The sequence below is a fragment of the Garra rufa genome, chromosome 9 (genome assembly GCF_049309525.1).
Source record: "Garra rufa chromosome 9, GarRuf1.0, whole genome shotgun sequence".
In the NCBI taxonomy this organism is placed as follows: Eukaryota; Metazoa; Chordata; class Actinopteri; order Cypriniformes; family Cyprinidae; genus Garra; species Garra rufa.
The window spans coordinates 340,180-364,587 of NC_133369.1; the positions used below are offsets into that span (position 1 = coordinate 340,180).

At 39.7% G+C, this 24,408-nt stretch overlaps 2 protein-coding genes across 2 annotated transcripts; one reads left to right on the plus strand and one right to left on the minus strand.

Annotated features, from left to right (window-relative positions):
• Positions 1-1,606: 1,606 nt before the first annotated feature.
• spag1b (sperm associated antigen 1b) lies at positions 1,607-12,448 on the minus strand. The gene is made up of 15 exons (XM_073846880.1): positions 12,309-12,448; positions 11,996-12,155; positions 11,544-11,651; positions 11,388-11,458; positions 11,194-11,303; positions 8,569-8,674; positions 8,347-8,477; positions 7,815-7,921; positions 5,748-5,847; positions 5,337-5,666; positions 4,723-4,846; positions 4,492-4,618; positions 2,855-3,004; positions 2,374-2,724; positions 1,607-1,764 (listed from the first exon to the last, which is right to left on the minus strand). The coding sequence occupies exons 1-15, from the start codon at positions 12,446-12,448 to the stop codon at positions 1,636-1,638; spliced, it is 2,244 nt and encodes a 747-aa protein (XP_073702981.1). The 3' UTR covers positions 1,607-1,635.
• Positions 12,449-16,519: 4,071 nt separating this feature from the next.
• fbxo43 (F-box protein 43) lies at positions 16,520-20,815 on the plus strand. The gene is made up of 4 exons (XM_073846881.1): positions 16,520-17,775; positions 17,849-17,951; positions 19,403-19,573; positions 20,567-20,815. Exons 1-4 carry the CDS (start codon positions 16,520-16,522, stop codon positions 20,813-20,815), a joined length of 1,779 nt encoding a protein of 592 aa, XP_073702982.1.
• The last annotated feature ends 3,593 nt before the right edge of the window (positions 20,816-24,408 follow it).

Consider the following 24,408-nt stretch of genomic DNA (forward strand, 5'->3'; position numbering starts at 1 on the left):
AACATGCATATTACAAATCATAAATTACATTTTGATATATTTATAGTAGGAATTTTACGAAAAATCTTCATGGAACATGAACTTTACTTAATTTCTTAATGATTTTTGGCATAAAATAAAAATCTAAAATTTGGACCCATGCAATGTATTTTTGGCTATTGCTACAAATATACCCCAGCGACTTAAGACTGGTTTTGTGCTCCAGGGTCACATATGTTTAATTGCAGAGCTCTGTAACTGAATTAAAGAGCTCTCTAATTTGAATTGTTACTAGTAAAAATGCAATTACAACAAATAACGCTCAGTATATTTTAGGCTAAAACTGCTTGCCATATATGTCTCCATAGAATTGCATGCATTTTTAATTACAGAGCTGTACAACTGAATTTTTACTAGTAAAAATTATATTTTAACATATATTAATATAGAACTGCATTATTTTAAACTGTAATAATATTTGACAATATTACACTTTTTTTCTCTATTTTTGATTGAGTAAATGCAGCCTTGATGAGCTTTTAGGAATTCTTTAAACACCATAAAATATCTTACTGATCCCAAACTATTGAGCTGCAGTGTATATTTATGGAATTTGTTAGCTGTGAACCACATTTTGAGCACAGACCTGAAAAATGAAATTTCCAATTTAAACTGTTGTAAATCTGGAATGCGTTGGCGCACAGACATAGACGTTTGGTTAGTTTAAAAAGTAAAACAAGAAAAGTTATAGAAGTTTGTTTATTATTATGAAAAATGCACTAAAATACTATTTCAAAATGTTATATAGAATATATCATTTTCAAAACACATTACACTTTAAAACAGCCTTAAATCAAATAAATCTGTGCTCCAAATTTGAAGTTGATATCACAAAATAATGAGCTTTCAGTGAGATCACCAAACATTTCCAGATGAAATCTGCTTCCCATTTTATCCATTGCAGTCACTTTTGACCACAAACAAAACAAGTCTGATTTATTTTTCAGGTCAAAATGTGAGCTCTGACTGAACAACACCAGAGGGTTGATATCTTGCAACATAGTTTTTAAAGAAAATTAGAGATTGTTTCACTAGATAAGACTCTTCTTCCTCGGCTGGGATCGTTCAGAGTCCTTTGAAGCTGCATTGAAACTGCATTTTGGAAGATCAAACTCACAGACACCATAGAAGTCCACTATATGGAGAGAAATCCTTAAATGTTTTCCTCAAAAAACGTAATTTCTTTATGACTGAAGAAAGAAAGAAAGACATCTCGGATGACACGAAGGTGAGTAAATAATCAGGAAATGTTTATTCTGAAAGTGAAGTAATCCTTCAATCGCTAGTCAGTCATTCTGCAGTCGTCTGAAACACTGCTGAAACACACAGGATCTCCTGAATGATGAGATGGTGGTTTATTGACCTGAACACTCGTTTATAGTTCAGCAAAGCAATTAAATCATCTTACACTGAGAACAAAACCTGCTTTTCCCAGCGTTTGTTCCACTCATGAATGTCTCTAGAAGCGTCTCTGTGTCTGCTGTTGCAGCGGCTGGTGTCTGATGGGGCAGTGAGTGAAGAGGAGATCTGTGTGGCGCTGCCGGTTCTGATCGTCCGGCGTGATGAGAGTGGAATCATGGGAAGGTTGAAGGAGCGTCACAGGTATTTGTTGGCCAGGTTTGTGACGTCATTTTGTGAGAATGCTTCAGTCTGCACTGCATGAAGCTTCTGGAAGATCTGTGAGAGCTGTGTGCGATCCTCACCATCCAACAACATCAGCACCATCTACACACACACACACACACACACACACACACACACACACACACACACACACACACAAGGAAATCAGAAAACACATTTGACTTGACTAAACACACTAATAATGACACTCACTTGTAAATATCAAACACACATTCCTCAACCCAGCACTGCCGTCTGATTGGCTGATCAGGAACTCATCCTGCTGTCCACTATGAAGCGTTCATTTGTTCATCTTAAATATGCACTTTAATATTTGTGACCCTGGTGTCTTCAGCAGCACAGCTTTATTTGTAACAGTAGCCAAAAATACATTCATGGGTCAAAATTATCCATTTTTCTTTTATGCCAAAAATCATTAGGATATTAAGATCATGTTCCATGAAGATATTTGTACATTTCCTACTGTAAATATATCAAAACTTAATTTAAAAAACTTTAGAGGTGATTTTCTCAATATATTGATTTTTTGCACCCTCAGATTCTAGATTTTCAAATAGTTGTATTTCTGCCAAATATTGTCCTATCCTAACAAATAATGCATACATTTTAATTTGTGAAATATTGCCCCTTATGAGGGTTCAGTGGTCCAGGGTCAGCTGTAATCATGTTGTTAGTGTGTGTTTTTCTCACCGTGAGTCTGTGTGCGGTGTGCAGCGTCTGCAGGTGTGTGAACACTAGTTGTGGGTGTGTGTGCAGCAGGTGTGTGTTCAGCGCTCGTATGATGAAGCCCAGCGTGTGTCCGTCCAGCTGTGTGCCGATGAGCCGCGGCAGGCGTTCAGATGCGACAGAGCGCAGGAGTTCAGCGCAGGTCAGCAGGTCACCGCGAGAGAGAGCTGCATTCAGCGCCTGACTGAACTCAAATGCATTAGACCACTGCAGAGAGACGGATGACAAGTCTGCACTGCACCGCTGCGGCCCGACTGCACTGCTGCCCTCATCATCTTCATCTTCATCATCATCATCTTCATCTTCTTCATCCACCTGCACAGAGAGAGCTGATCTCAGACCTGTTATGTGATTGATTGTGTGATTGTGTGTGTGTGTGTGTGTGTGTAAGTGTTAGTGTGTGTGTGTGTGTGTGTGTGTGTGTGTGTGTGTGTGAGAGAGGGACCTCAGTGATGGTGATGCTCCTGCGAGGTTGTGTTAAACATCTATTCTCCGTCATCAGACGCATGACCTCCATCAGCAGCTGCTGCGCCTCTGTCACACTCGCATCCAAACACAACACCTGCTGCAGATCTGAACAACACGCTGCATACTCCTGCACACACACACACACACACACACACACACACACACACACACACGTTGGGTTTACATGTTTTATGGGGACATTTCATAGGCGTAATGGTTTTTATACTGTACAAACCGTACTTTCTATGGCCCTACACCTACCCTACACCTAAACCTAGCCCTCACAGGAGATTGTGCACACTTTTACTTCCTCAAAAAAACTCATTGTGCATGATTTATAAGCCTGTTTCCTCATGGGGACCTGAGAAATGTCCCCACAAGGTCAAAATCTACTGGTATTCCTATCCTTGTGGGGACATTTGGTCCCATAACGTGATGAATACCAGGTACACTTTTTCTCTGGAGGAAACGTTATTATTGACTTTTAGTATTTGAGTTAAAATGTCTTAGGGATGGATTTATTTCAGCTTTTTTCTTCTCCAGATGTTAACTGATGGACTGGAGTGGTGTGGATGTTTTTATCAGCTGTTTGGACTCTCATTCTGACGGCACCCATTCACTGCAGAGGATCCATTGGTGAGGCAGTGATGGAATCACACATTTATACAAATCTGATCAATAAACAAACTCATCCTAACCTTGGAATATCAGAAGGTGAGCATATTTTCATTTTTTCATTTTTGGTGAAATATTTCTTTTAACCAAAACATTTTAATATATGAAAAATTATATTTTGTCATGCAAATTCTAACATTAAAGAATTAGTTCACTTCCAGAACAGAAATGTACAGATAATGTACTCACCCCCTTGTCATCCAAGATGTTCATGTCTTTCTTTCTTCAGTCGCAAAGAAATTAAGTTTTTTGAGGAAAACATTTCAGGATTTCTCTCCATATAGTGGACTTCTATGGTGCCCTGAGTTTGAACTTCCAAAATGCAGTTTAAATGCAGCTTCAAAGGACTCTAAACGATCCCAGCTGAGGAAGAAGAGTCTTATCTAGCGAAACGATTCGAAAAAATTGACAATTTATATACTTTTTAACCTCATATGCTGGTCTTGTCTAGCTCTGCGATGTGCATGCATACTCTGTGCGCTCCGGTTCAAGACAGGTAGGTTATGTTCACGAAGAGCTAGACAAAACAAGCATTTGTGGTTAAAACGTTTGTAAACATTATTTATTTAAGAAAATAACCAATTGTTTCGCTAGATAAGACCCTTCTTCCTCGGCTGGGATCGTTTAGAGTCTTTGAAGCTCCATTTAAACTGCATTTTGGAAGATCAAACTCAGGGCACCATAGAAGTCCACTATATGGAGAGAAATCCTGAAATGTTTTCTTCAAAAAACTTAAGTTAAATGATCTGTCAATTTTTGTTCTGGAAGTGAAATAATCCTTTAAAACATCATGTCTGTCTGATCACTCTCACATGCTTGAGTCACAAGATGAGGAAGAACTACAAATAGAAAAGTGCATCACAATAATCTCCATATTCACAGTGTTGCTTACGTTCAGATGAGGGGCGGGTCATCAGGTTGTCATGGTGACACACTCACCTTCAGGCCCTTATTGGCCAGTGCGCGTCTGTAGAAAGCTTTCTTATTGGTGGGCTGCAGCTGAAGGGCGGAGTCACAGTCCTGCCGGGCCTCAATGAAGCGCTGGAGTTTGATGTAGCAGAGCGCTCTGAAACACACACACACACACACACACACACACACACACACACTCATGTCAGATTCTGCATGCCCCGCTAACACACACACTCACATGATCACAGTCAGTTGTACCTGTTGGTGTAAACGGCACATTCCTGTGGTTTCAGCTGCAGACATTCAGTGTATCTGTTCACTGCCTCCTGATAGCAGCCGCTCCGCACCAGAACATTCCCATCATCCTTCAGGAGCGCAAACTCTGGAATACAGCAACCAGAACATCTGTTAGTCTGTCGGCATTAGAATGGACTTTGTGTTTACGTGTGTGTGTGTGTGTGTGTGTGTGTGTGTGTGTGTGTGTGTGTGTGTGTGTGTGTGTGTGTGTGTGTGTGTGTGTGTGTGTGTGTGTGTGTGTGTGTGTACCTGGTATTCATCACGTTATAGGGACCAAATGTCCCCACAAGGATAGGAATACCAGTAGATTTTGACCTTGTGGGGACATTTCTCAGGTCCCCATGAGGAAACAGGCTTATAAATCATGCACAATGAGTTTTTTTGAGGAAGTAAAAGTGTGCACAATCTCCTGTGAGGGCTAGGTTTAGGTGTAGGGTAGGTGTAGGGCCATAGAAAGTACGGTTTGCACAGTATAAAAACCATTACGCCTATGGAATGTCCCCATAAAACATGTAAACCCAACGTGTGTGTGTGTGTGTGTGTGTGTGTGTGTGTGTGTGTGTGAGTTTGTGTACCTGCTGCTGTGTGTTCAGTGTCGTGTGTGTGTTTCTCTGTTTCTGGTCTGTTTTCCTCACTCCTCTGGTGGGCGTGTCCAGGGGGCGGAGCTCCAGTGTGGGCGTCGACAGGTGTCTGTTCTGCTGCTGAACCGCCCCGTCTGCTGCTGCTGTCATTGGTTGATCCAGTCAGTCCATCTGTCTTCATATTGGTGCATCCAGGTGTCATCTGTGTATTTCCCATGATTCCACTCTCTGTCCCGCTAGCGTCCCAGTTCTCCTTTCTGCTTTCATCCTGAGTGTCTGAACATATCACAGCACAGCTCTCTGATATCCCACAGTTCATTGCAGCTGTGACAGTCTGAGCTTCACATGATCAAAGATCATTACTTCACTCAGTTTCTCTCTCGCTCCACAGACTCTCATCCTCACCTTCATCCTCCTCCTCATCATCATCTACTTCCTGAATGAGGATCTTCCTGCCTGTGCTGCGTGTCTCCTGATCGCTCTCTGTCTCATCCGTCAGCAGCTTCTGAAGGTCAGAGGTCATGATATGTTTAAAGGAACAGTTAGTAAATAATGACAGAAGTGTCATGTCGTTCAAACCCATGAATGACTTTCTTTAGTGGAACACAAAAGATAAAAATGAGAGTCAATGGGCTTCAGTGCGGTTTGGTTTTATAGGAGTAGTTCACTTCCAGAACAAAAATGTACAGATAATGTACTCACCCCCTTGTCATCCAAGATGTTCATGTCTTTCTTTCTTCAGACAATAAGAAATTATGTTTTTGGAGGAAAACATTTCAGGATTTCTCTCCATATAGTGGACTTCTATAGTTCCCACAAGTTTGAACTTCCAAAATGCAGTTTAAATGCAGCTTCAAAGAGCTCTAAACGATCCCAGCCGAGGAAGAAGGGTACGACTGGTCATTTTCTTAAAAAAAATGAATATTTATACACCTTTTAATCTCAAATGCTCATCTTCAAGACAGTTAGGGTATGTCGACAAACTCCCATCTCATTTTCTCCTCCAAGTGCAAAATCGTCCTCCATCGCTACAGAAGTACAGACCCAGTGTTTACAAAGTGAACGTGCAAAGAAGATCAAACGCCCTTCACAAAAAAGGTAAAACAGGGATTTTAAATTTGGAGGAGAAAATTGTGCGTTTTTCAACATAGTTGAGTCCATGCAGAGCTATACACAAGCATTTGAATTAAATTAAAAACAATTTTTTTTTTAATTTTTAATTTTTTAAATTTTAAAAATTTAATTTTTTTAAGAAAATAGCCGATTGTTTTGCTAGATAAGACTCTTCTTCCTCGGCTGGGATCATTTAGAGCAGTGGTGGACGAAGTACACAAATCAAGTACTTGAGCAAAAGTACAGATACATATAATACAATATTACTCCAGTAAAAGTAAAAGTACTCCTCCTTCAATTTTACTCGAGTGAAAGTACAAAAGTACTACATTTTTTGTGTACTTAAGTAAAAAAGTACTGAACTATTTTACAATTTTATACAGGCTACTTAATTTAATATTATATTAGCATATATATTTTTATAATCCTACTGTTCAAAAAGCCTCGGATTTTCCCAAAATAACCACTAGCCTATATGGAGTCAAGATATATTTTTGTTGTTGATATGGACTATGTTGACGAGAGAGATGTAGTAATGTTCACTGTGAAGCTTACATTGCGATGTACTTGAGAGAAAACTGATTTGACCATCTCATTTTCACCAGTAAGAAAAAAGTGTTTTAAAGCTTGTTGTTTTCGAGAATGTCACAGTTATAAATGATATGAGAATAAGGCCTGAAGTTAGGAAGAACTAACGCTCTAAACGGCTCATTTGAATCAGTGAGTTGTCGACTCGAGAACAGCTGCAGTCGGATCAGTCCAATTCGTGAATGAATCGTTTGTTGCGATTTGCGAACCGATTGAACAGGTTCATTCAAAAGAATCAGTTTGTTCATGCATTAGACACTGCTTCTGCGTCTCGGAGCACGTGATATATTATAAGGAGTAACGACATGTTTTATGAAATGTAGTGAAGTAAAAGTAAAAGTTACTCAAAATAAAACTACTCCAGTAAAGTACAAAAACTTGAAAAATTTACTTCGCTACTGTCCACCACTGATTTAGAGTCCTTTGAAGCTGCATTTAAGCTGCAATTTGGAAGTTCAAACTCATGGACACCACAGAAGTCCACTACATGGAGAAATGTCTTAAAATGTTTTCTTTAAAAAACATAATTTCTTTGTGAATGAAGAAAGAAATTCATGAACATCTCGGATGACAAGGGGGTGAGTACATTATCTATACATTTTTGTTCTGGAAGTGAACTACTCCTTTAAGCATTTCTGCTTCAAAACATCAGAAGAAAGTAAGTCATGGAGGTTTAAATGTCATGAGCTACAGTAAATGATGCCAGAATGTGGTCAGAGTGAGGCATCAGTCCAGTTCTTCAAAGCATCAGTTGTGTGTGTGTGGATGTACCTGTGCTGTAGCGTTGTGCGGCTCCATCTGGAGAACGGCTCTCAGGTCCTCATGACATTCCTGCTGGTGACCCAGATGTTTGTGTGCAGTGGCACGACGCAGCAGAGCTACACACACACACACACACACACACACACACACAATTTAAGTGTATAATTAAAGTCAATCTGTGTATTTTCTAGATGATTTTTTAAAAATGTTGTCATATATAAATCTTACTCATAATGTCATAACTGTCATAACTGGACCCTAGTCCTGCCCTACACTTTGACATTGACACAATGCAATCTCCAGCTCCTAACCCTAAACCCACCATCAGAATGAAGTGCCTCACCCAAACCCTAACCTTTACCCAATTATAACCTGATCCCTAAAACCAAGTCTTGATCCTCAAACAGGCCTTTAAAGGGGTCTCAGAAAGTGAAGACCGGCCCAATTGTCCTCACTCCGGTGGTCTAAAACTCAAACCGGCCCTCACAAAGATAGCTGTAGAAGTGCACAGACAGGATCAGCGGTGTGTGATGCTTCTCACCTTTGACATTTTCAGGTTCCATCTCTAGAACCGCATCGCAGTCGTTCAGAGCGGCGCTCCAGTGCTGTAGTCTGATGTGAGCCTGAGCGCGGTTATTGAGCGCAGCGGCTGAAGATGCGAGAGACAGACTCCTGCAGAAACACACACACACACACACAGAGATACACACACGTCACTGCGGCTCATCAGCAGCTCCTCACGCTCACAGGAGCTTCTCCTCACCTGCTGTAATACGCCACGGCCTCCTCATAATCAGCGCTCCTGAACGCTTCGTTGCCTTTGTCTTTCTCACGGCGGGCGAGAGCATCTTTCTCCTGCGCGCTCAGGGCTATAGAGAGCAGAACATAGTGAGGATGATCATGAAGATGCAGATAAACATACTCTAGGGCCTGGTTTCACAGACAGACTAAACCAGGATTAGCCCATAGATCAATGAGGACATTTAAGTTAATTTTATAAACATGCTTAGAAAAAACATTACTGGTGTGCATCTTAAAACAAAAAAAGGCACTGATATATTTTTAAGATCAGTCAGTGCAAGTTTATTTCAGTTGAAACAGCTCAGACTTACATTTTAGTCTAGGACTAGGCTTAAGCCCTGTCTGTGAAACCGGGGGTAGATGTTCTCCACAGCAGCTACATGACCTTCAGATGCTCTTTATTTTATCAGGGTTTGTACAAAGTGCTTAAAGTGCTTGAATTTGGCTTTTTGAAATGTAAGACCCTTGAAATAGCTAAACACCTGAAGAGGTACTTTAAAAGTGCTTGAATTGAGTGTTTTTCAGTATTTTGTCAATATCTTTTCATGCACTTCACAAAACCTGTTTTGGCTTATTTCAGTTAATGTCAGAACACAATGGAGTTAAGCCTAATAGTAGTACTGACAGTGTGGTGTAAACATGACTGAAGACGTGAGAAGAGGAACAGGTGAACCGAATCAATTGAGTCATTTACACTGGAACCGCTCCGATTGATTCAAACTTGTGACTTCGATCCTTCATTTTAGCGGTTCACTAGCAAAACCCAGATCAAATTAAAAGTGTCTTTCACTGTTGAATTGTTGAATCGCTTGCAATGATTTTAAAAAGCACGTAGTGATGGGTGAAATATGTAGAGCTTATTTTTGACAAGACTCTGAATCAGTTAAACCATTGCGTCGCAAAATGATTCACTGTTTCGATTCATTTAAAAACAAAACATAGAAAAAATAAAGTACACAAATACAAATCCCTTAAGAAAATTAACTGTGGTTTTACTATAGTAAACGTGTAGTATAGTCATAGTAAGTCATGATTGAAGAAGTCAAAAAAAGTAGTGCTTGAAAAGTCCTTGAAAGTTTAATTTTAGAGTATCTGTACAAACCCTGCGTTATGTTCAGAGTCACTGAAGACTGAATCACTGATGCGTTCATGACTGTGATCTGCTTGTTGGAGCAACATGTCAAATTCTGATCTTGATGAGAGAGTGAAACCCAGTGCTTGTTTATGACTAATGCTGAGCTGCTGATTCCAGAAATGGTGTCTGTTTTGCTCTTTCACATCACACATTCTCACTAAATAATTTTTTGAAAATCATTTGTTGAATTAGTCTTGTATTCTCCAATAATCAGTAGAAAAACACCACAAACTCCACAACTATCTGATCAATTCTCATCTTATTTTTTTTCTAATCCCGACTTCAAGGTCAGAATTATGATCCAGAGACAGAAGAAAATGCTAACGTGATCCTGATGTTTTCTGCTTTTACTGCATCCAAACACATTTTGTGAAAAAAGCTTAAACTCTTAAAAATAAAGGTGCTTTAAAAGGTTGTTCACAGCGATGCCATAGAAGAATCATTTTTGTCTAAATGGTTCCATGAAGAACCTTTAACATCTGAAGAACCTTTCGATTCACAAAAGGTTCTTTGTGGCGAAAGAAGGTTCTTCAGATTCTAAAAAGGTAAGAAAGAGATGGTTCTTTAAACCTTTGACTGAATGGTTCTTTGTGGAACCAAAAATGGTTCTTCTATGGCATCGCTGTGTAGAACCTTTTAAAGCACCTTTATTTTTAAGAGTGTAGAAGAACCATTTTTGGTTCATTCAGTCAAAGGTTCTTTAAAGAACCATCTCTTTCTTACCTTTTTAGAATCTGAAGAACCTTCTTTTGCCACCAAGAACCTTTTGTGAACTGAAAGATTCTTCAGATGTTTAAGGTTCTTCATGGAACCATTTAGACAAAAAGGTTCTTCTATGGCATTGTGAAGCACCGTTATTTTTAAGAGTGTAGTTTGCTTTTTTTTTTTGTAGTTCTATGACATTAACTAATGTTTTTGAACATATTTCCCCACTCCTTAACATATCAAAAGAAAATTGATTTTGAATACTTTGTTTTGTTATTAAAATACATTTGACTGCTTTTGCAATTTTAATAAGTGTATTAGAGTGGATATTTATAACTTGGTTGTGAGAAAACTGTATATGTTATTTATATATATATATTTTTTTTTTTAGGGATGCACCGAATGTTCAGCAACCGAAATTATTCGGGCGAAAATAGCAAAAAAATCTCTTTGTTGGTAGGCTATAATGTCTACTAGAATGTTAAAAATGTTCAGTGTTAAGTAAATATTTTTAAATTGTTGTTTTGTAATTTTTTTTTTTGAAAAGCAAGACAAAACTGAATTAATGCAATGGTGAAAAAAATTGGCAAAATACATTGGAAAAACACGGAAAACACTCGGCTTCGGCCAGTAATTTTCATTTGGGTACATCCCTAATATATTCAGATGTCTTATGAATATATGAATATGATATGATATGAATATATTTCACACAGTAGCTTCGGGGTTTGTTGTCCGATCTCTGACCTGTGCTGTTGATTGTGGTTGTGATTTCAGGCAGGGCTGGACTGATGGAAGTGTGCCGCGTGTTTCTGTGGCTCTCGTCTATGTTAGCGCACTCCGTCTCCACATCAAAGCTGCAACAGAAACACACACACAATCACACAGAGGTACACAGACGATGTGAGCGTCAGGAGCGGCTGTGGTCTGCACACACTCACCTGTCCCAGTCTCTGTACGATCGAGGGACGCAGGATGTTTTCACGGTCTTCACCGCAGCGCTGACGCTTGTCTACGGAAACATTTGAGCAGAAACGTTTGATGAATCTGTGAGTCTGAGATCTGGTTCAGATGTTCTCCAGAGGAAAGACCTTCACCTGAACAGCGCCATGTGAGGATCGAACCGGAGGGACGTGTTCAACATCACTGAATATGGGCCGCCGCTTCAGCTGCGCTTCATCCAGTCTCATGCTGCTCTCCCACCGCTGACAAACATCATACAAAGATGATTACATATCATTCATATACAGTTCAACTATTTCAACTTACAAATTCATATCATATTAAACATTTTCAGTTGTTTTAAGCATAAACCTCTTTACATTTTTTCAAACAAATAAAAAAACAAAAACTTAAAAGCACAAAATAGCAAATTTGACTGAAATTTAACTGAAAGTTCACTGTACTTATTAGAAAACAGTTGTGTGAACTCAATAACTGATTGCATGAACTGAGTTTCGGCAGTGAGTGAATGAAGAATGAAATGTGTTTCTGCAGAGGATCATTAGAGGAAGAGATCTGTTAGTGTTTCTGTGATGTTCTCCAGCACCTGTAGATCTTCAGAGATGTTCCTCCATTCCTCTGTGGAGAAGCTGGCAGCGGTGGCCGGACGATTCTCCTTCCTGAGGACTCCAGACTTTGGGTCCAGTTTCTGTATGTGTTTCTCACAGAACTCAATGAGATGAGGGTAAAACCCCTCCTGACCGGACCTGAGGAACACCAGCGGCACACGTGAGTGGAGCTCTGACAGACAGACAGACAGACAGACAGACAGACAGACAGATAGACAGACAGACAGACAGACAGACAGACAGACAGACAGACAGATAGATAGACAGATGGACGGACGGGTCTCGTCTCACCGCAGAACTGTCAGGATCTGCTCCAGATGTTTGAGGTCTGAGCAGCTCTGGATGAAGCTGTAGTCCAGATGCTCCACAGGAACCGTCCTGCAGCTCGAACCCGGAGACACCAGAGCAGACACGGCTTCAGCGGCACTCATGACTCCTGACCCTCACAGACAACCCAATGCATTTACACTGTTTGAAAACAAACTCTTTATTCTTTATTTTTATTCACTATGTTTTATATCGTTTTATAGTGATTTTACAAACTTTCTGCATTTTTACAATTACTTTTTTTTTATGTATAACTTATATTTTTTATATTTGTTTTAACAAACTTTCTGCGTTTTTGGAATTAAAAAAAAAGTTGATGTAGTTTATGTTTACTATATTTTATACCGTTTAAACCGGTTTTTACAAAACTTTCTGCATTTTTACAAACTTTCAGCATTTTTACAAACAAAAAACCCATTAAATTAAATAAATAAACAGTTTTTACAAATGAGGACATCTCAAAAAAGGTTTTGTCAGGTGACTTCTGGTTAGGTAAGAACACAAATACCTTTACATGTCGAAATAAATGCATATCACATATATTTGTGCTAATTAGTTATATATTTCTTAAATATAATGACTGTATTCCAACACAAAATCAAACTCTGGGCTACAAAAAACATGCTTTATTTTACGAATCATTTCTACCTTCTGGCGAGTCACAGCTAACATTATTTACCTCACATTTGTTTGTCCAAACTACTCTTTCTCTCTCTCTCTCTCTCTCTCTCTCTCTCTCACACACACACACACACACACACACACACACACACACACACACACACACAGATAAGTATCTCGATCGACTGAGTTTTTTTATACTCACCAAATATCGTGGACAGAGATGATTAATCGTGTATTTCTTCTGTTAGATTATAAGAGGATGAAGCGTTTGTCGCGTCAAACACTCACTGCCTGCGCGCGCCACGCGTCCGCGGTTCCCATGGCAACACAAACACGCGCAGCACTAGAGAGGGAGGGGTTTAGGTGGTCTCTGTTCGGTCCGGTGCTGTAGGTTTTAAACATTTTAAAGTGAATTCTACACACATTATTCACTGTGCAGCTTCACTCAATGTGTTACAGTTTGTTGCTGTTATTATTCAGCTGCCAGTTATTGTTCACGCAGAGCCCGATGCGTCACGTGATAGCCGTTACATTTGTCAGCGCTGCTCAAACAGACCAATCACTTCACTCCACAGTTTATCTGTGTATTTCGCCCATAGTGTCGTTAAATATAGTATTATATGTGACCCTGGAGCACAAAACCAGTCTTAGCAATAGCCAAAAATACATTGCATGCGTCAAATTGATCGATTTTCCTTTTATGCCAAAAGAAAATGTTCCATGAAGATATTTTCCTACCGTAAATATATCAAAACTTAATGTTTGCATTGCTAAGAACTTCATTTGGACGATTTTCTCAGTATTTTGATTTTTGTTGCACCCTCAGATTCCAGATTTTCAAATACAAATATTTGCTACAAAAGAATTTTCATGCTAATTATAATTAAACTAATCTACATGTTCAAGATTATGTCAATAAAATATTTTATTTTGTCAGGTAAAACACAGAAAATTAGCAGTAGTATTTATAAGGCAAACATGTATTTTACTTTGGCCACATAGTAAATCAACCTTGTTTTCTAAATATTTATGGTAGTTTCTTAAAATGTGAATCAGTGAAATTATAGAGTAAAATATTTTTTTCGCTGAAAAAAGCAAAACAGCTCTGATTTCATGTTTATATCTAAAATTTACGAAAACTTTAATATATAAAGAGTTTATTTGCCATAACAGATAACTCCGTTTTTAACCATTTTCACAAAGTACGTTTTTTCATTGTGCATTTCCGTTAATCTCTTTAAACTGCAGTTGGGTTATTTTGATATAAAGTAAAAATAACAAAAAAATACAGCTGCTAACACAATAAAACACAATAAAAACGTAGTAATAATAATCATGATTTTTGAGAATGAAAAAAAACGAAGTTATCTGTTTTTGCAAATAAACTCTTCATATCTTTATTGGTTTAATATATGATCCTTTTGTGATGAATATTTTGTGTTTAATTGTTAAAAAAAATGTTTCCGAGTCTCTTTAAATCCTCGTCCAATCAGCGAAAAGGGCTCGAAATTTGAAAGGTGGAGCCTCACTGACCTGCTGATCACCATCTCTCTCTCTCTCTGAGCTGCAGCAGCATGAAACTCTGATCAAACACGCGTGAGTAACACACTCTTTATTTAACGCGGTTTAATGATTTAAGTTTGTCAGTTTAGGAAGTATTTCTCGTGTAAAATGTGAAACAGCTTTTCGTGTTGTGTGTGTGTGAGTGTGTGTGTGTGTGTGTGTGTGATGAGCAACAGCTGATTGTGTGTGTGATTTTTGTCTTAGTTTGGCGTCTTTCTGTCAGCGGTGAGCCATAAAACGTGTTATCCTTCACAAACAACAGTTAATCGCAAATGTGCTTCATAAAAAGCATTTGAAATAGGCAAATGAACTCACAATCTTACTATTTGTGTTTGTGTGTGCGCGTTTGATCTGCGCGAGCACGAGCTCTGTCGTGCACGCGCATTTAAATCGGCGCAATGTTTGAATCTGCGGGAGGGAAACCGCTCAGCGCGTCACTATAGCAACCATAACCGACTCCTGTTGCCATTACCGAATTTAAAGCTAATTAACAAGAGAGTCTCCTAATTACAGTCGGTCTGAACGGTGGAAAATGCTAAAACCCCAACACTGAATTTCTTCAGACTTTCTTTGATATTTCTGACAGAAACTTTCCACACTGGTATCTTTAATTTGCTGTTAATTATCGTTATATTATTATAATCATTTGGAGCGCAGGCTGTAATCGGTGCCTGACGCGTTTATTCTGCTGAACCGAAGCAGATAACAAACTATTATCATCTTACCGTTATATTACTGACATATGTGACCCTGAGTTTAATTTAATTTAGTTCAATTGAAAGCTGAATATATTAGCTTTTCATTGATGGTTTGTTCCGATAGGACAATATTTGGCTGAGATACAACTATCTGAAAAGCTGAAATCTGAAGGTGCCAAAAAATCTAAATATTGAGAAAATCGCCCTTAAAGTTGTCCAAATAAGTTCTTAGCAATGAATATTACTAATCAAAAATTAAGTTTTGATATATTTACAGTAGGAAATGTACTAAGTATGGAACATGATCTTTAATTCATATCCTAATGATTTTTGGCAAAAAAAAAGATAATTTTGACAGATTTTGTGCTCCAGGGTCACATATGGCATTACATTAACCCACATTTCTGACTGATAACTATGGGGGGAAAAATTCCAACAAAATATCTAAACTTATGTATTAAATATAAATTTACGATTTACATTTGGAATTTAAGTCAAGTCTTATTTATCTTTATTTACATAGTGCTTTATAAAATTCACAATGTAAATTCAGAAAATAGAATTGTGTAATTCTGAGAAGAAAAGCCTTAATTGTAAGATATAAACTTGTAACTGCAAAAAAGGTCAAATTTTAATTGGTTGACTTTAGAGTTTACATAATGTGTGTAATACTGTGTATATTTAATATATGTAAACAAAAACTTTTAGTTTGGATGCCATTAATCGCGATTAATTGTTTAACAGCACTACTTTATTCCTTGCAAATGTGAGTTTATATATCACAAGTTAAGTGAGTTAACATCTTGCATCTCTTTTCTTACAATTCTGAGTCATAACCTTTTTATTTGGTATCAAAAACAAGCTTTTTCTCCTTGCAATTCTGAGATAAATTCACTATTATTATTATTTTTTTCTGTAGATGGCAGAATACTTTATTTACTTACAGAATACTTACGAATTATAGCATTTTCTGTAAAGCTGCTTTTGAAACAGTGTTTTGTGGAAAGGGACTTAAAGGTGTTATGCTAATTAAACTACAGTAGTCAACATTTAAAGTGGATCAAAACCTTAAAACCAAAACAATACCCATTTTTGTCTTAAAACAATTTTGTTTAACATTTTTTGATCCACTTCAAATGTAGATGAATGAATGAATGAATGAATTCTGAAAACAGTCATGAGCTGCATGACATGCACAGGTTAACTGTTGATTGATTGATTGATTGATTGTGTTGTTGTTGTTAGCAGCGCTCTTGGGTCTACTGAGCATTTGTTGAAGACCAGCTGAAGATGATGGAGGGCCCACAGGTGAAGTCTGATCATCTTCAGATCGTGAAACATCAGACCTGCGGCTCCTGTCACAGCGGCGGCCGTATGGACCGGCTCTACACGCCCAGGACAGACCGCCGTCCAGACGCCACCAAAGAAAGCCGTGAGCCGGGCTCATCCGTTCCTCTACACAGAAAACACCAGAGCTGCTCCAGGGACTCGATACACGAGCCAAAGAGGGACCCTGTCGTACCGTTAGCCTGGTGCGAGACTCCGAAGCTGGTCAAAAAGGACGCGTCCCTCCGCAGGCGCCTGCTCGTGTCCCGCTCCTCATCTGACGCTACGCCTGGAGAAATCTCCAGAGATCATCACGAGAGCTTCGACTCTCCGGACCTCAGCCCGACCGGCCCTTTGTCTTACAGCACTTTAAAAGCAGACGACTTCTTCTCCTGTCGAAAGCGTCGTCTTCTGTTCTCCCAGGCCATCACGTCCACCCTGGAGACGGGCAGGAGCGGCGTCCACATGAGCCCAGCGCTGTTTCAGAACCAGAGCCCCGATGTCCTCGGCGAACCGGATCTGGACGAAAGCATCATAGCCGGTCTTCCGAGCTCGCCGCAAACCGGTGACTTCACGCCGCTGAACGGAGAGGCCTTCCGGTCCCCCGTGAGACCAGAAAAGCACGTCCTGGACACGTCTTCGTTCACGTCCTCGCTCACGCCCACCTCCGAGGACAGCGGCTTCAGCTCTTTGGGTCTGGATAAGTCTCACGACTCCTCGGTGGACCACGACGGCTCTTTCCAGGAGCTGGTGCTGCCGACGAGCTCGAGCGGGAAAGACAAGAGACGCTCGCGGCTGGACAGACAGCGCAGACTGTCCACGCTCCGAGAGGGAGGCTCTCAGTCGGAGGATGGACCTAGAGACCAGCGGACGGCGTCTGGCGAACCTCGCGCGAGTAAAGACGACGTGTTTTTGGACGGGACTCCGCTGAGCGCGGCCACGCTGAAGATGCGGGACCTGTCTCTGACTCCGGCGCTGCAGGCGGTTCACGTCATCAGTCGACGCGGCGCTCGTGCGCTCCAGCAGCAGACCAGTCTGGAGGACCTGCTCCGCGTGTCGGGGGGGGACGGACCCGTCAGAACCGGCCTGCCGCTCTCGGGACTCATCGGGCGCAAAATGGGCCTGGACAAGGTGGACGTGATCTCGGAGCTGAGGATGAGAAACCTGAGACACGTGCTAGCGATCGTCCTGAGTCTTCTGTCTGCGGCTGACCTCTACAGGTACGTCATACGGCTCATATATTCATCCTTCTGGTGTTTGAAGGGCAGTATTGAACGGTGCGGTTGATCACAGGTTTGGCCAGGTGTGTGAAGACTGGAACGACGTCATCTCAGAAGATAAGAGAGCTGCTCACAGGAGAAGAAGCCACATCAGAGAGCTCAAGATCGCACTGGAGGTGACACGTTTGACTTAAATTAGCGGCGCTCGTTTGCAGCCATTAATGTCATTGTTTTTGTTTACTCTCATGTCTTTCCAAGCTGCCAAAAAATATGTTGAATATTGGAAACCAAACAGTTTTCAGTTATGTATAGATAAAAATAAAATGGAAGTCAATGGTAACCAACATTCTTTAAAAAAATCATCTTATGTGTGTAACAGAAAATAAAGTTTTGAAATGACAGGAGGGTCTAGTAGCCGAAAACACTCTACACGACTGTCATGCCGATTATGAATGGAATTTGGTCTTGAGGACGGATCGTGGCCAGTCTGTTCCGGTTGGGGCTCAGTCACTGTTTGCATTTGGCAGAAAGTGTCTCGTAGTGTGTGGTGTCTAAAGAATATAATCTTAGAATTCAAGAATCAGTCATTGCCAGTCGTTTTCACAAAGATTTAATTTTGTCAAACTTTTTTTTTTTTTTTCTTGATTACAAAAAATTTACAGCTTGTTCTTGTTGTGATGTTTATTATTTCTTTATTTTAAACAAGTTAACACTGCAAATTTGAACAGTTTCATCTTTTTTCTGCAGTCGAAGAAAGTATAGCCTAAATTATGTCAGTAATTCTCATTTTAAAGATAATCAAGAATTCTTTTATTTGGATCTGCAGTCTAATAAAAGATAAGAAAAAGTAGCCTATAGCCCTATCTGTAGATTACCGGCTAATTCCCTTTTTTATTTTTATTTTTAATTAACTTAATTTATGTAGGTTGATATCAAATCAAGTTTTAGGCTAGATTTGTATCAAATGGATGAAAAAATTACTGTGCGTTGAATAAGTAATGTTTTATTTAGTTTGTTTCCTTCTAACTCTGGAAATGTATAAAAAAAAAAGCCTATATAGAACCAATTCACTTTTAATTCATTGCTTGGAGAAAAAAAAAAGTCTAAAAGTGCTAGGAATGTTGTAATTTAAAGGGCTATAAAACCCCAGACTACTTTTTCTGAGATTTTATCAGAAGGGTTTGTTGCACATCATAGAAAGCAACGTTAGCATCTGTTAATATTAATTGTTAGAGAGAACTGGTTAATTTTAAGCTTTTCTGCGCTATTGTCATCTTCCGGGTTTAAAATCTACATCACCGTTTGTGACGTGCCAATGGACTAAAAAAAAAAAAAAAAAACTGTGTTCCAGTCGATGGAAACGGTCGTTAAGTGTGTTGAGGTCAGAATTCTCAGTTTTCTGTGGACTATCTCTTGCACTTTTGAAATATTGAGTCATTGAGATTTCAGTCATCGCACTGGTAATGTAAGGTCATTGTGGGAGGCAGTGTGCTCTGGTGAATCCTGTTCATTTTGACTAATATAGGAGGATGTTCTGCTGCAGTCGCTTGCATTAACTCTGTGTGCTCTGTGGAGTATGTAGTGAAGAGCTGGAGCTGGATGCTGAGCTGCGTGTGTTTGTCTGTAGGGGGACAGACCGGCTCACGTTCCAGATGCGGACACCAGGTCAGCGCTGGCGTGTCGATCCGTTCTGGGCAGTGTGCAGGCTCAGGCCCGAACGCCCCACACACACCCGCCCTGCACCCCGACCCAGAGCAACGAGCGCCACTGCAGCTCCAAACGCATGCAGTTCCTGCAGGTACACACGACAACACTCTCATAATGCAGGATTTCTGTTGCTCTTAAAGTCTTCATTCGTGCACAAAAATTAATCGAGGTCTAAAATTAGTGCAGAAATGTTGCATGCACTGTGAAAAATAACCATCTTTCACTGTATTTTGCCTTGTTTTCCAATACCAGTGTATCTAAACAGCCTTAAAGGATTACTCCACTTGCAGAATAAATTTTTTCTGATAATCTACTAACTGCAGAGCTAGACAAGACCTAGCATTTAAGGTTAAAAAGTGTATCAATTGGATTATTTATTTATTCAGAAAATAATTGATAATTCTGCAAGATAAGACCATTATTCCTCAGCTGGGATCGTTTAGAGCCCTTTGAAGCTGCATTTTTAACCTTAAATCCGTTGAGCACCATTGAAGTCCACTATATGGAGAAAACAGTGTTCCCACAGGTCCTTGAATATTTTTTTCTTTCAGATTCACAAAGGATTTCAAGGCCCTGAAAAGGGCTTTGAACACATAGATATAAACGCATAGATGCACGTCCTTGAAAGTGCTTGAATTTATTTTGTGCCAGTTTTGTAGAAGAAAAATTCCATATTCCCCCGTGTCTGTTATTTTGCTGCCACTTTGTGGCCTATGCATATTAGCTTGCTTTGATTTACTTTAGTTACGTGCATTTGCGCATTACGTTAAGTGTTTCCCATGTGAGGTACTTTGTGTTGTACTTTACAGAGAATAGAATGTCAGATCTCTGTCATATGGCCAAAAAAATGCTGGATGTAATGGAGTAATCCTTTAATTCAAGATTTCATTTTTTGCAGGGCGATCAGAAGATATAGTAAAATGTATTTCTATATTCTAGTTAAGCTATTTTTTGTAAACTGGATTAAAAAGATCTTAAATAGTATTTAAGTGTTGCTGCTCTCCAGATAATCGTATTTCAGAGAACATATTGAGTTCCCTTTGATTTCTCCTGCAGAAGCACTGATCTCCTGTGTGTCTCTCAGGTGGCTAAGACTCTGTTCAGTGATGAGTATCTGAAGCCGTGTCCCCGCTGTCAGCATCCGGCTCGCTGTCATGCGCTGCGCGGTGAGGGTCTGTGCAGCTGGAGCGACTGCCGTTTCCAGTTCTGCACGTCGTGCTCGTGCGCGTTCCACGGCTCCAAAGACTGCGCGCACCTGTCTGCCAAACGCAGGAGCAAGAGAGACGTGCTGCCCGGGAGCGCACAGAGCAAACGCAACGTCAGACGCCTCTGAGTGTGTGTGTGTGAGTGTGTGTGTGTGTGTGTGTGTGTGTGTGTGTGTGAGAGTGTTTTACTGGTGTGTGTGCGCGTCTGTTTTTAATTATGCATTTCTCATGAGTTTTGCACTTGTGTACAGCAATCAGTTCGGTCCTGTGTATCTTCACCTGTGTGTACATATTGCTCTTTACATTCTTGTTTTTATACATTGTTTTAAATAAAGCACTTTTTTTTACCTATGAATCTAAAGGATCGCTGTCATCTGTTGATGAGGAATGACCAGATGAGTTCACGTGAGAGATCCCTGGAGTGTCTTGATCTAAAACTTCTTTTTTTAGATATTATGTTAACTTTGACATATACAGTATTGATCCACAGGCATGGGACTTCCAGGATTTGTACAAGGTGCTTGAAGTGCTTGAATTTGACATTAAAATTTAAGACCTGGAAAACCCTTGAAAATAGCAATATTCTTGAAGAGGTACTTGGAAGTTATTAAAAGTGAAAATGTATCTATAAAGTGTTAGTTTTTCGATAAGCATATCTTTTCACACAAAATTCAGGAAACGGCGTAATTTATCGCTTGTTTCAGTTATGGTCATAAAACAAGTAAGCTAAGCCAGAGGAGTACAGACAGTGTCGTGTATGGCTGGAGATGCGAAAAGAAGAACAGATGAACCAAATCGATTGAATCGATTCACCAGCAAAAAAAAGATCAAATTTCGACATCATTTGTAATGATTTTAATAAGCACGTATATTCCGAATCAATTAAAACATTGCATCGCAAATGATTCACCCTTCCGAAGCGCTCCAATCGAATCCTTTGATTCAGATTTGATTTGATTCTCGGTGGGACCTCGTCCTTTAGGCCTTCCCTGGTGGTCTAGTGGTTAGGATTCGCCGCTCTCACTGCTGCGGCCCGGGTTCGATTCCCAGTCAGGGAGCGGTCTTTTATGGGGCAGCTGTGGCCTAATGGTGAGAGAGTTGGGCTTGTAACCCAAAGGTTGCCGGTTCGATTCCCACACCGGCAGGAATTGAAGGTGGGGATTGTGAATGAACAGCGCCCTTTCCACCTTCAAAACCATGACTGAAGTGAGTGACTTGAGCAAGGCACTGAACCCCCAGTTGCTCCCCGGGCGCTGGAGCAATGGCTGCCCACTGCTCCAGTGTGTGTTCACAGTGTGTGTGTGTTCACTTCTCACTGCTGTGTGTGCGCACTTGGATGGGTTAAATGCAGAGGGCCAATTTCAAATAAGGGTCACCATACTTGACAATATGTCACTACTTTTCACTTTCAGATCAAGCCATCGCGAATCAACTGATTCAGATCGGGACTTCGGAAAAAAGGATCGCGAATCATTGGTTTAGATTGGAACTTTGCATCGCAAATTATTTGATTTAGATCGGGACTACAAATCGCCAATCATTTGATTCGGATCCGAACTTTGGATCGCAATTCTTTTGATTCAGATCAAGCCTTCGTGAATCATTTGATTCAGGGGCCGGATTCACGAATATCTTCTTAAGAAATAAATTAAGAAATTTCTTAAGATAAATTCTAAGAAGTTCGTAAGAATGTTCTTAAGTGCAATTCTTGAAAAAATCTTAAGATATTCTCAAATATGTTCTTAAGAACATCTTAATTTCTTTCTTAAGAAAAAAAAATGATACATGGCTGAAGACGCATTTATAAACACTTCAACGTCTTTTTTGCGGTTTCTGCAGATTATCCTAATAATCATAAGCACGCACATTTTCGTCACGACCGTGTCTGGCGCTCGGCTTCATGTTTTTAATGCGCCGTGTTTTTGAACCGTTACTTTTAAAGGGTCTGTCTTAAGCTTTGGCGATCAGTTTATTCACTTTTGTGTTGTATTTTGTTGCCTCGTCTGAATGAACGCTTCCGTTATGTGTGTGCGCTGCTACAGCAAACGCGTCCTGCACATGCGCTAAATACGGCCAAAGATTATGTCGTATTTTTATTTATTTTTTTATTAAATCTCCCTATCTGACTCGATTTTGTCGAGTTGCTACTAAGTTTTGATGACGGCAAAAAGTAGGGTCATACACAGGCTAATCATGACAGATCATTGTTTACATTATCAGTCATTGCTGTCACTTCAGCGAACTCTTGCTCATCTCTAATAATAGTCCTAATATGTATTATATGTAGCTAGTATAGTGTTGCAATGCTTAAATATAACAGTTAATTTGAAATAACCCAATCAATTAATTAAATAATTATTACTATTTGGGATTTAAGACAAGTCTCGGGCTATCCTAACTTTAAGAAGTTATTTACGATGGTTTTTAAGAAGATTCTTTTCAAGAATTTGAATTTTCTTAATTTTTGTCTTAAGAACAATCTTAAGTAAAAAGATAAGAATATTCTTAAGATGATTTTTTTGGGAATACAAAATATTCTTAACTTTTTTCTTATTTTAAAAAATAAGAAGAAAATGGCAGTTAAGAAGAAATTTCTTCTTAAGAATGTTTCGTGAATCCGGCCCCAGATCCGGACTTCGGATCACGACTCATTTGATTTAGATCGGATCTTCGGGTCGCAAATTATTTCATTCAGATCAAGCCTTCGTGAATCATTTGATTCAGATCAAGACTTCACGAATCATTCGATTCAGATCCGGACTTCGGATCGCGACTCATTTGATTTAGATCGGATCTTCGGATCGCGACTCATTTGATTTAGATCGGATCTTCGGATCGCGACTCATTTGATTTAGATCGGATCTTTGGATCGCGACTCATTCGATTTAGATCGGATCTTCAGGTTGCGAATTATTTGATTCAGATCCAAACTTTGGATCGCAATTCTTTTGATTCAGATCAAGCCTTCTTGAATCATTTGATTCAGATCCGGACTTCGGATCGCGACTCATTTGATTTAGATCGGATCTTTGGATCGCGACTCATTTGATTTAGATCGGATCTTCGGATCGCGACTCATTTGATTTAGATCGGATCTTTGGATCGCGACTCATTTGATTTAGATCGGATTTTCGGATTGCGACTCATCTGATTTAGATCGGATCTTCGGATCGCGACTCATTTGATTTAGATCGGATCTTCGGATCGCGACTCATTTCATTTAGATCGGATCTTTGGATCGCGACTCATTTGATTTAGATCGGATCTTTGGATCGCGACTCATTTGATTTAGATCGGATCTTTGGATCGCCACTCATCTGATTTAGATCGGATCTTCAGGTTGCGAATTATTTGATTCAGATCCGAACTTTGGATCGCAATTCTTTTGATTCAGATCAAGCCTTCGTGAATCATTTGATTCAGATCCGGACTTCGGATCGCGACTCATTTGATTTAGATCGGATCTTTGGATCGCGACTCATTTGATTTAGATCGGATCTTCGGATTGCGACTCATTTGATTTAGATCGGATCTTTGGATCGCGACTCATTTGATTTAGATCGGATCTTTGGATCGCGACTCATTTGATTTAGATCGGATCTTCGGATTGTGACTCATTTGATTTAGATCGGATCTTCAGGTTGCGAATTATTTGATTCAGATCCAAACTTTGGATCGCAATTCTTTTGATTCAGATCAAGCCTTCGTGAATCATTTGATT

Excerpts from the sequence above, each read along its gene's own strand:
- fbxo43 (XM_073846881.1), top strand. The coding sequence starts at position 16,520 with ATGATGGAGGGCCCACAGGTGAAGTCTGATCATCTTCAGATCGTGAAA. Across the intron at positions 17,952-19,402 it reads AGCTCAAGATCGCACTGGAG|GGGGACAGACCGGCTCACGT; the intron begins GTGACACGTTTG and ends GTTTGTCTGTAG. Across the intron at positions 19,574-20,566 it reads AACGCATGCAGTTCCTGCAG|GTGGCTAAGACTCTGTTCAG; the intron begins GTACACACGACA and ends TGTGTCTCTCAG.
- spag1b (XM_073846880.1), bottom strand. The coding sequence starts at position 12,448 with ATGAGTGCCGCTGAAGCCGTGTCTGCTCTGGTGTCTCCGGGTTCGAGC. Across the intron at positions 11,652-11,995 it reads ACATCTCTGAAGATCTACAG|CGGTGGGAGAGCAGCATGAG; the intron begins GTGCTGGAGAAC and ends GATGTTTGTCAG. Across the intron at positions 4,847-5,336 it reads CACTGAACACACAGCAGCAG|AGTTTGCGCTCCTGAAGGAT; the intron begins GTACACAAACTC and ends GCTGTATTCCAG.